Genomic DNA, 12836 nt, shown 5'->3' on the forward strand with positions numbered 1-12836 from the left:
TTTGTTCAGCTATGCCCTGCCCTCAGAGGTGGAATCTACAGAGGCAGGCGGGCCCCCTTAAGCTGTGGTGGGCTCCACCCAGTTCGAGCTTCCTGGCCTCTTTGTTTACCTACTCAAGGCTCAGCAATGGCGGGCGCCCCTCCCCCAGCCTCATTGCTGCCTAGTGGTTTGATCTCAGACTGCTGTGCTAGAAGTGAGCAAGTCTCTATGGGCGTGGGACCCTCCGAGCCAGGCACGGGATAGAATCTCCTGGTGTGCCATTTGCTAAGACCATTGGAAAAGCGCAATATTATTAGGGTGGGAGTGACCCAATTTTCCAGGTGCCGTCTGTCATGGCTTCCCTTGGCTAGTAAAGGGAACTCCTCGACCGCTTGTGCTTCCGGGGTGAGGCAGTGCCTCGCCCTGCTTCGGCTCACAGTCCGCGAGCTGCACCCACTGTCCTATACCCACTGTCCGACAAGCCCCAGTGAGATGAACCTGGTACCTCAGTTGAAAATGCAGAAATCACCCATCTTCTGCATCGCTCACGCTGTGAGCTGTAGACTGGAGCTGTTCCAGTTTGGCCATCTTGGACCCTCCCTCATAATTTTTTTCTGATTACCAAAGTAATGTATATGTATTGAGAGAATTTGGAAAATAAGAAATTTCTGGTGATCATTAGCAGTGATATCTTATTTTGTTATAAGACCAAAGAATATCTTTGTAAAATAGTATTTAGAGATTAGCTTGTCTAAACCCTCTCTACTCAAATAAGCAAATCTAAGCTCAGATGGTGGTAAAAATTCCCACATGAGAGGGATAGCACAGTGTATTTTTAGGCATTTAAGCAAAGAATTAGAAGGTTCAACATTAGATGGGATTTTTTTAAAGCAATTAAAATTTATTTCTTGGTTTACTATAATGTTAGTTTATTTTATTTTTTATTGTAATTGGTATTTGTTAATGACATTAATGTGGTGACTTTTCTAGCAAAGAAATTAGTGCCTTATGCAAAGAACATCTCTATTATACAAACTGAACTAACTTTATGAAAATTATTAAAGAATTGGAGGGAACTAAAAGAAGGCCCACAGTTAACAAGTTTCAGAGAACATGCAAAAACGCTGAACATTGGCAGTGGCAAATACTCACCTGGAGTCCATTTTTTAAAATTGCTGAAGAAAAGATCTGGATTTGCTTCCTCACTGTTCTCCCTTCTGAACCTTAGATAACATGCAGGGAGCTCCCAGACATGTGTTGTAGGTGATTTTACAACCTTAAACTGACTGATCTTTGACTCCATCACATTTAGAGACCTGAATAGGGGGATGATCCTGGCCTCAAGAAGCAAGGCTATCTACCGGCCAAGGACCTGGCACATTGCTAGAGTATCCTGGTGAGAGAGAGTGGTTTAGGAACCCAAAGGAGGAAATCATTCTCGTGCTGAGAGTTAAAGGAGAGAAAACAATGGGACAGATAGGCAAAGCTTTGGAGAAGTTGGGACATTTCATCAGAACGCTAGGTGGGGGTAATGGAAGATGACAGACAGATAGGCAAGGATGAGCTATTATAGTCAAAAGAAACCACATACGCAAAGACATGGATGTGGAAGGGTATTTTTTAGGAGACAGTGGCTGAAAGGAACTTGTTTGAGTGAGTCACAAAGGGTTGATGAGCATGCTTGTGAGTTTATCTGCTGTTGCAGGGATCCCTCAAGGCCTATCACAAACCCTTCAGCCTTCAAGTCCCAACATTTGGTCCAAACCCCATTCCTAGACTAATTTTCTCTTGGCCTGTTTTTCATTCCTTTTTAGCTTTTTTCTCCTACTCCATTTCTTTCTTTCTGTCCTCCTTTGATGGAACATGGATAGAGTTTTGTATATTCTTTTTTTTTTTTTTTTTTGAGACTGAGTCTCGCCCTGTCACCCAGGCTGGAGTGCAGTGGCCAGATCTCAGCTCACTGCAAGCTCCGCCTCCCGGGTTCACGCCATTCTCCTGCCTCAGCCTCCCGAGTAGCTGGGACTACAGGCGCCGCCACCTCGCCCGGCTAGTTTTTTTATATTTTTAGTAGAGACGGGGTTTCACCATGTTAGCCAGGATGGTCTCGATCTCCTGACCTTGTGATCCGCCCGTCTCGGCCTCCCAAAGTGCTGGGATTACAGGCTTGAGCCACTGCGCCCAGCCGAGTTTTGTATATTCTTTATTTTTTTCTTGTCCAGGAAGAAAAGCCCCAAAGTCCCTTTGCTGTAAAGAATTTTATTGCTAATCTCTCTGAGGAAACGGGGTAACTAAAATAATAAACCTGAGGAAGTTATAAGAGTCCCAGAATCCCTCAGAGTTCTTAAAGTCAAGGTCCTTGAGCTTTTCTCTCAGAAACTGGACGCATGCTTACTTCCTCTCCTTGGTTTGACTCCTGTCTGTGGGGCTTCACGTAATTCCTGCTTCTCCTAACCTGGTAGTGAAAGGGCCGCCCGACTCTTGCTTCTGCGAAAAGCCTTCTGGCCAGTACGTTGTCATGAAAAGCACAGTCCGGCAGAACAGAATGATAAATGTTAGCGTCATTCTCATGAGATTATTTTTATTTTTTAGGATCTCTTATTCCACAAGTTTCTTCTCCCATTTCAAATTTTCACTTACTAAATATTATTCTCAATAAGAGTTAATGATATAAAAATTTATCTATTTCATGTTGATTTTTACTGAAGGATACAAATTACACATATATTAAGGGAATTTTTACTAGTAAGTAAACATAAATATGTATAGGAACAAAATGAAAATGTTAGCAGATTTTTTAAGGAGTTGGACATTGGCTGATTATTGTTTTCTGAGTCTCCCAGTGAGAAAAATGAGCATGTGTAACTTTATAATGGAAAAATAAGGCACTATTTATGTATTTATTCAATTAAAATAATCCAGAGAATTTTCTATTCTAGGCAAAAACTGTGATTAGAAGGAACAAGTCATTATAACTGTTTCATTTTGCTCAGGATATTTACAGAAATTCTTTCCTAGATGATGCTTTCAGCATTTCCTCAAAGGAATTATCAGAGCTTCTTAAATGAAGTAGTAAGCAACTTGATGAGATCTCTGTTTTAGAAAAATAACTAAACAAATTGGGGATTGTCTTGTTGTAAATCTGGAGGTGGGAAACCAAACCAAATTAGGCCCTTTCCGGTAGTCTGGGGAGGGGATGAGCTACCCTTGAACTGAGACAGTGAATTGGAGAGGAAGGAGCAGATATGGGAAGCAGACACTTCAAAGTAAACATATCCAAAATTAAACTGCCTTTTATAGCTAGACTTCCTTTCACCACCCAGCTAATTCAGTTCTTCTCCCCTATTTCTTCTGTGACCTGCCATTCTATTGCCCAAGACAGAAATTTTGACTTCGTCATCTCCTCATCCTTAACTGCAGGCCCTCACTAAGTCCTGTTGGTTCCTTTTCCTAAATATCTCTTAAATCTATTCATTTCTGTCTATCCCGTAGTTTAGACCACCATCATCTCCTGCTTGAATTTTAAAGGAATTTCAGACTGCTTTCTTGCTTTCTCTTCTGCTCTCTACCAGACTCCACCGTACCATTCCGTCAGAGCAATTTTCTAAAACTGAAAATCTGATCCTATTATTCCTTTACTTCAGTGGCTTCTTGGTGCTTTGAGGAAACAGTTCTAACTCTTTTAAGTGGCTTCCAGGGCTTTGCCAGACTTAAACCCCACCTACCTTTCTAGCCTGGTTTCTTACCACTCCCTTTCTCACTTTTCTCTAGCTTCTGACTTCTTGCAGACCTGTCCAGCTCTCCAGCTGACTGTTACCCACGAGTCTTGACACATACTGTTCTACCTGTAACACTCCCCTTTTTCATCTTTCCCTGTACCTCTTTAATTCCTTGATATCTCAATCTAAACATAACTGTGCAGTCGGCCTTCCTGAGCCCTTAGGTTAAATCTTCAAGCATCTTGGATTGTCGTATGAGGACACTATCTATTATATGTGTTGTCTGTGTTCCCTACTAGACTGTAAGCTGTGAATATTGTGAGAGGCTGTAGCTGTTTTCTTTACTATTATAGCCAGCTCAGCTAGTACAGTGCTGTAATATTAGGTGCTCAAATAATTGATGAGTTAGGCAAGGAAGTGAGAGAGGGAGAAAAAAAGGGGGGGAGGGAGAAAATGTTAGAAGGGAAAGAGGAATGAAGGAAACAGAAGGAATGGAGGGAAAGAATAAAACTAAAAGTTTTGCAGGTAGGGACTGCAGAGATCCTAATGACATTTTGCATGAGGTCAGAGGGGGAAAAATGAAGCCATCAAAAATATTCTAGCATTCTTTTGAGCAGCTGAGTATGTGGCAATACTGTTATATGGGGGTTGAAAAGAGACAAAAGTAGGTTTGGGTGGAAGGATAATAAGCATCTGTTTCAGAAGTTCAGTTGATGGTTAAGAATAGGGGATATTGAATGAAGCTTCGAAAAGAAGTGTGAGCTGTATGTGATGACTGAGGTCATGGTAGTGGGTAGTATTTCCCAGAGAGAGAGCATATGGAGCAAGACAGCTGAGGTTGGGGTTCTGGAGACTCCAACATTTAAAGAGACACAGCAAAAGAGCTCCTTAGTGGCAGCTGGGACTCAAACTACATTTATGGGACTTGTGACTCCTAAATCATGCCTTGCTCCGAAGGAATTGGAATAAGCATGGCTATTTAATAACTTCAGTGGGGAGGGAGGAGGAACTCCTTGATAGCACATTTTCATGACATTTTCTTCCAGGAAATCCTTTGTATTTCTGACATTGTAATGCATTTAGGATGTCTGCTTTTTCTAGGATTGCTGAATTTAACAGAACGAATATATTAACACAGACATTTTACTCATCTGAATTTATCCATTTAGAAATTTATATTTATGGTCACATGCCATTTAAAGTTTCACATACCGGTTGTAATTTACATACAAATATGCAAATGTGATTTTCCTCCTTTGTGCTTCTATGCTAGGCTTGAAACTATTTTGGGTGAAATCCAATTAGATACTGAAAAGATTCCTAGAAGACGAAATTATCCATTGTTCTAACTTTAGTGAATTTGTCAATTTGACATTCAGCTCCGATAACCTTGAATCTTTTGTAGGTGAAATAATTCACTTTTAAAATTTGTCCCACTTTATTTATTTATTTATTTATTTATTTATTTATTTTTACAGGTGGAGTCTTGCTCCATCACCAGGCTGTAATGTAGTGGTGTGATCATGGCTCACTGTAGCCTCAAATTCCTAGGTTCAAGAGATCTTTCCACCTCAGCCTCCCAAGTAGCTAGGACTACAGGCATGTGCCACCATGCCTGGCTAATTTTTGTTTGTTTGTTTGTTTGTTTGTTTTTGTTTTTATAGAGATGGGGCCTCACTGTGTTGCCCAGGCTGATCTGGGACTTCTGGGCTCAAGTGATCCTCCCACTTAAGCCACCCAAATCTCTGGGATTGCTGATGTGAGTCATGCCCCTGGCCCGTTCTTCTTTTATAAGTCCATAATTTCAGCATCCTTATTAATATGGTCACCACTTATATTTTACCAGAATCTTCACTCCTTTTCCAGTACTTTGAAACTCCCTATATTTGTTTATTCACTTGACAAATATTTATTGAACGCACTCTCAGGCACTGTGCTGAGCTCTGGGGATATAGTGATAAGTAAAACAGACATGGTTTCTACCCCCTGTGGCACTCAGTCATACCATTTCAATTGATTTGAATGTCTATCCTTGATGCTTGTAGAATGCTTTTCTTCATAAGATGTTTGAGTATATAGTAAAAATACCAATAAAAATGCCTGCTTCCCTATTGGGCTTCTGCTATTGGTGCTGCCTACCATACATTGCCCCAGTCTGCCTAATAATTTCTTTAGGATGGACCTAGAATTGAGGAAGGAGATAACTTAAGGCCCAGATTAGCAAAATCAGTTTCAAACTGAAAGAAAGATATTCCATAATGCAGGGACTATAATTATGAGCATCAGAATCATATAGACCTGGATGTGAGTCCTGGTTTCACTAGAATTACCTGTGTGTGACTGTGTGCACAGTGCTTACCTCTGAGCCTTGGTTTCTTGATTTGTGAGGTTGAAATAATTTTAACCCCTACCTCATGGGACTGTTGTGATGATGAAATGAAATAACCCATGAAAATATTTACCCTACAGCCTGGCATAGTATAGGTTAAGGGCTTGGGACCAGAAGCATTTCACATTTTAGAATATTTGCATATACATACCAGTTGAGCATCCCTAATCTAAAAATCCAAAATCTGAAGTGCTCCAATGAGCATTTCTATTGAGCATGACCTTTGAGCATCTTGTTGGTGCTCAAAAAGTTTCAGAATTTGGAGCATTTTGGGTTTCAGATTTTTGGATTAGTGATGCTCAACCCATATAAGAATCAGTAAGAGTTATTTTTGCTAGCATGTATGATATGAAGTCAGCTTTTAAACTATAACTCTTTCCACACAACCTACTTGTTAAAAGATTTACACCCCATTAATTGTATTTCACCTCTAAGTGAAAACTTTGAAATAGGGAAATAGCATGGGGGTGGATTCCATTTTTAACAGTCTGTCTTCTACAAAGGGATAGCAACTCTCAGCACCAGTAAGTGGTAAGGAAATGAGGGCATTTCTAGGAAGAGTACATATAGTTGAGTTTTATTAATACACTAGGTTTCCAAGGTTTTAAAGGACTTTAAAATAGGATAAAAGGAAAAGAAATGAGTGTTTGATTCTAATAGAAAAAGTACAGTATTATATTTACCTTTCTGTAGCTGAAAATCGTAATTCTGAAGAACTGATTAGAGAAACCATTGTTTTATACTTACTTGATCACCTTTGATGACATCCTTCAAATCTGAAATGGTTAATACTGTAGGCATCTGCTGTGATGCCTAGACTTCAGTGTAAATTTACAGAACAGAAAAATCAATATGTAGGAGGCTAATTTATGGATTTCCTTTCAAATAAGAATGGCTTAGGACTAGTATGTTTAGAAATAAATTTTTTAAACCCTCATGTCGTAGGAGATATTCTGTATATGTTTGCCAGTTTGATTTTCATGAATGATAAACTAAAACAGTAAAAAGGTGAGAAAGCAGGTTTTGGTAAAAGACTTTTCTGGTTTGACATAAGCTTATCTCCAGAAAATAGCCTCTTTTTGTTTAATGTTTTCTGTGTAATTACAGGGTGTAGGAAAAAACAAGATTGTTGACAGATTCCTTCACCTGCTCAACAGACCCCGAGAATATATTCAGCTACACAGGTAAGACTATTAGACCCACAGCCTCTTAAAAATCTCATTTAATCATTTGTTTCCCTCCTGGTACAATTTAAAAATACTTTCTTAAAGACCCATTTTATAAACCAGTTTTATTTCTGTTCTTCTTGCTCTTTTCTCTCCTTTAAAGGTAGTAAAACCATGCAAAATTTATTTTTAAAGTGACTAATGCTTTATAAACATGAATTAATAGATATTCTGTGGACGGAAAGTGATGAACATTACATTCTAGGAACAGATCTCATCAACATAAAGGCTCTTAAGTTAGAAGAAAAACATGTAGGATCTAAGCCTGTTCTCTCACAAGCAGCTAAAATAGCTCACAAGGAGAAATAATAAACTATGTGAATCTCAGGTATGAGATAAGGAACCCAGAAATCTGGAAGAAGTATGTTATTAGTTGTCTCTTTGCCTTCCTTAAAGTTACTTTTTGGGTAATTTTATATGATTAGAATGCTGGTTCAGCTTTTAATCAAACAGTTTTTCTCAATATGGGTCATTTTTAGCTTTATGAATGAACCTGTTCTAATTTTTAAAAAATAAAGTATAAATGACAGATCCACTAAAAACAAAACAGAAAGGTAAGTCGAGAAATATATCAAGTAACGAACAACTTAAAGCTAACTTAGATTGTTAGTGTTTTAATCCCAAGAAGTAAAAAATACATAGTATAATAGAGCATTGAATTGAGTTATAAGAGTTAGTTTCTGGTTTGGGTCTTTTCACTAAGTGATTATCAGTTCTTGAGAGAGAATTGTAGGAGAATAAAGGGCAGAGTTAATGGGTCAAAGGAGAAAGAAGAAAGGACCCAGGAAAAGCTGAGATATGGTGAAAAACTGCCTTTTGGGATTTATACCTCTGACCATGACGGTAGTGGTACCAGATTGGCCCTACCACAATAAAAACTGTAAAACTGAACAAAATTCACAAACACTAGGAAAAGAAGAACTACTAGGGATCTTTGATGTGAACAACTACCAGAGCTCCTACATGACCAGGAGCCTTCATTAAATACCCCTGGTATTCAGAAGGGTATTTATCTTTTAAAGTCTATGTTTAGAAGTAGGACTGATCGGCCGGGCGCGGTGGCTCAAGCCTGTAATCCCAGCACTTTGGGAGGCCGAGACGGGCGGATCACGAGGTCAGGAGATCGAGACCATCCTGGCTAACATGGTGAAACCCCGTCTCTACTAAAAATACAAAAAAAAATTAGCCGGGCGAGGTGGCGGGCGCCTGTAGTCCCAGCTACTCGGGAGGCTGAGGCAGGAGAATGGCGTAAACCCGGGAGGCGGAGCTTGCAGTGAGCTGAGATCCGGCCACTGCACTCCAGTCCGGGCGACAGAGCGAGACTCCGCCTCAAAAAAAAAAAAAAAAAAAAAAAAAAAAAAAGAAGTAGGACTGATCTATCCTTAAAGTAAGAGTTACTCCATACCTATCCTTACAAATTTTAAAACTAAGCCCTGATAAAGAAGGATACTTGCTATTTAATATTATTTTGAAAGTTTTGTCTCATACAAAGTGGCTTTAAAAATAAAAATAATGGGTATTTGGGGAGGTAGGTAGGAATACATTGAAAAAATCAAGGTGATTCAACAGTAAATTGACTTCATACCTGAACAAAACTTAACACTCAACCAAGAAGACCACAAAATCCAAACACTCAGCAACATAGCATTCATTGAGTCAAGCATTCAACAGGAAATTACTAGACATACGAAAAAGCAGAAATATTGGTCAATAGAAATAGGCTAAAAATGACAGGATGATGGAATTAGCAGACAAGGACTATAAAACAGTTGTCATAAATAGATTCAAACATTTAAAGGGAGAAAAATGTGAACATAATGACAATAATTGGAAATTCTTAGTGTAAAAATGACAACCCTAAAAAAGCAGCTTCACATACACACAATTGTAGTCTCAAAAGAGAGGAGAAAAAAATGGGACAGAAAAATATTTGAAGAGATAATGGTAGGAAAATTCTCAAATTTGATAAAAAAGATAATGTCACCAATCCAGGAAGCTCAATGAACTTCAAGCAGAATAAACAAAAAAACACTACATGGCATGTAATCAAATTGCTAAAAACTAAGAGAAAAATCTTTAAAATTACCAGAGGAAAAAAGACATATTACCTATAGGGGAACAATGATAAAAATGCTGACTTCTCCTGAGAAATAAATATGAACCACAATTCAATTGAAGTGCTGAAAGAAAAAAAGATCAGTATAGATTAGTATATTTGACAAAAATATTCTTCAGAAGGAAAAATAATGACATTTTCAGACAAAAACTGAGAGTGTTTTTTATCAGCAGACCTGTATAATACAAAAAAATAAAATTACAATTCAGAAGTTCCTTTGAACATAGATGCAAAAATTTTTAACAAGTGTTAACAAATCAAATTCAACAATATATAAAAAGGATGATATGTCATAACTAAGGAGATTTTATCTCAGGAATGTAAGGCTGGCTGAACATTTAAAAATCAAATAATATAACACATTTACAGAATAAATAAAAAACCATATGATCCTCTAATTGCCGCCAGAAAAATCATTTGAGAAAATTCAATATCCATCCATGATGAAACATCACATAAACTAAAAATATCAGGAAACTTCCGCAATCAAATAAGAGGCATCTATAAAAAGCCTATAGCTAACTTCATATTTAAAAATGAAAAACTAATGTTTTTCTCATGATTAGGAGAAAAGACAAGAATATTAACTACTCATATTATGCTGGAGGTGCCAGCTAGCACAATAAAGCCAGAAACCTTAATAAATTGGCATGCATGTTATTTATAGATGACACAATTGCATGAATGTGTATATAAAAAATCTTAAGAAACGTATAAAAAAGGTGTTACAACTAACAACCAAGTTAAGCAAGGTCATAAGATACAAGGAAAATGTACAAAAATCAATTGTATTCCATATATATATATATATGCTAGTATATACAGCAATGGGAAAAAATTTAAAAATACTGTTTACAATAGTGTAACAAATATATTTAGGAATAAATTAATTTAACATAATATATGCAAAATTTAAATTTGCTATTGTTACTAGTGTATAACAAGGTCAACAGACACCATTATTTCTTCAGATGCTTCTAACTTGCTGATGGCTGTTTGAAATGGAACTGAAGGTTATCTGTTTCATACTCATGAGATGATGAGCTTCTGTCATAGTAAATTATTCCCCTTATCTTCATCTACCTCAACATCCCCCTCAATATCCTCAGTATCTCTGCCATATAGTGTTCATTCTACATTATTTGGAAATAGAAGGTATTCTTCTTTGTTGTTTACAATACATTTTTAATCCTGATTTTCTGCTACCATCATTTCTGCCAGTATTAGAGAATTCTAGTTACAAAGCTAGATCCATGAATTTGCCAAGCTAAATATAATTCTTCTCAATATGTTAGGCATTAAATGTTAAGAATTTGTTCCCTAGAAAGTCCTCTTCTCATTGTCATATTACTTGTCCCCCACATTCCCACTCATAACTTTCCATGTTTCTTTCTCCTATCACCCATCATTTCATTTCCCAAATTTTATATAGGTCAACTACATATTTCAGAAAATTTCTAGCCTTTTCAAGTGCTTTAAGAATATAGGTTTTTACATGTTCTCTTTTATAAGTGGGAGCTAAACACTGAGTATTCACGGACATAAAGATGGCAACAATAGATAGTGGGGACTGCTAAATGGCAGAGAGGAGGAGGGGAGCAAGGACTGAAAACTAACATTGGTTACTATGTTTACTATGTAGGTGGCAGGATCAGTCATACCCTAAACCTCAGGATCACACGATATAGCCATGTAACAAACCTGCACATGTACCCCCTAAATCTAAAATAAAGGTTGTAATTATTTTTTAAAAGAAGACTAATACTGGTTTTTTAATTCAGCTTCATCCAAATTTTTACCACACTATTTTTATATCTTCTCATGGCTCTTTGTATGAAGGATGAATTATATAAACTTAGAACTTTCAACTCAAAAAATTTTTAAATATTTGTCATATTAAAACTACAGGGCTGTGTATTATAGGAGATATAGGAAGAAATAAGAAACATAATCCTACAGGAGCTGTAATTACTTGTAATTATTTCGATCTCCTATGTTCCCCTGAAACATTCTCTTTTTTTCCCTTGTCCTTTAAGCTATTCAATTAGTTTTTCCTCTCACATGGATAAAGTTGGAAATATAATGAAAGAATCAGAATTTTCAACTAGTTTGCTAGTTCTTGCTTGAATAATTTCTATTCGTAACATATCATAGTTCCAATTTTTGAGTTACAGGGCACCTAACAAGACCAGTATTTTGTATTTAAGGATGATAAGTGAGCATTGCAGTTCATTCTTAGCAGAATTTGTGCTGTTTTGGTTGCATAGTGTTTACCTCCTACTGTAGACTGAGGGTTCCTTTAAAAAATGTTATTACTTGACAGTTTTAATGTATATACAGATGCTACTTAAGTGTATAGTATCAATTTAGAGCAAAACAAATGAATTTAAATTTAATATTTTAAAATAATCAAGGAAAAAATCTTTTATTCTTAAAGATGGCTTCAAAAGTTGAAATTGTCATTGAAATTTATACTCAGAAAAGAGGAAGTCACTTTTTATGAGAATCACTTCACCATGGAGATGTATATACAGATGCCATATAAGTATATACTATCAATTTAAAGTGAAAACAAGTGAATTTAAATTTAATATTTTACAATAATCAAGCAGAAAACCGATTATTTTCTTAAGGATGGCTTTAGAAATTAAACTCAGCTCCCAATATAATACCCTAGGAGAAAGAAAGTCATTTTACATGAGACTTTCTTCATATCGTGAGGGCAGTTTCTCCATTCCTTTATTTTGAACAACAAAATATATGTTTAGAAAGATATATTAGGCTGAACTGCCTCAGTCAATTCTAATTTTAGATTATGGTCGTTTCTTAACACAACCAGCAAAAAAGGAGACAATGAAATATAACAAGTATTAGTGATTATTTCTAGGTGTATGTTACCACCATTATCTTTATAAGCAGGCCTTTTAGTTGCGGATTCATTATGTTTATTAGCCATACGAAGTTCTGATAAATGTTGTTTTAGGATCTGTTCCCTCTAATTATTGGCATAAAGTTATTTAAAATATCATCTTATGATATTTTAATGTCCTTAGGCTCAGTATTGATATTCCCATTTTTATGCCTGGTATTGGCTATTTGCCTTCGCAATCAGTTTTGCCAGGAGTTTATCAATATTATTGGTCAAAGAACTAACTTTTGGCATTGTTGAAACTCTCTTTTGTATGTTTTGTTTCTATTTCAGTAATTTCTGATTTTATCTTTATTATACCCTTCGTTTTGTTTTTGTTGGATTTCACATGTTCTTTTTTAAAACTTTTTGATGTGAATGCCTAAATTATTGATTTTCAATCTTTAATTTATAATATGCTCATTTGAAGCTATATATTTTTGAGCCTTTCTTTGGGTCTCAGTTCTTTCATCTCTGACTAAGAGGAGCAGTTGGGGTCATT

General features: G+C 36.6%; 1 protein-coding gene across 4 annotated transcripts in view; it reads left to right on the plus strand.

Moving 5' to 3' along the window:
- The window catches only part of VWA8 (von Willebrand factor A domain containing 8), a 408431-nt gene that overhangs the window by 195009 nt on the left and 200586 nt on the right, over positions 1-12836 (plus strand). For all 4 annotated transcript variants that reach the window (XM_033234160.1, XM_033234152.1, XM_033234151.1 and 1 more), the window contains one exon: positions 7192-7268. In XM_033234160.1, the coding sequence (XP_033090051.1) occupies positions 7192-7268 (77 nt within the window). The remainder of the gene's footprint in view (positions 1-7191; positions 7269-12836) is intronic.

The sequence above is a fragment of the Trachypithecus francoisi genome, unplaced genomic scaffold, assembly GCF_009764315.1.
Source record: "Trachypithecus francoisi isolate TF-2019V2 unplaced genomic scaffold, Tfra_2.0 Contig01461, whole genome shotgun sequence".
NCBI lineage: Eukaryota > Metazoa > Chordata > Mammalia > Primates > Cercopithecidae > Trachypithecus > Trachypithecus francoisi.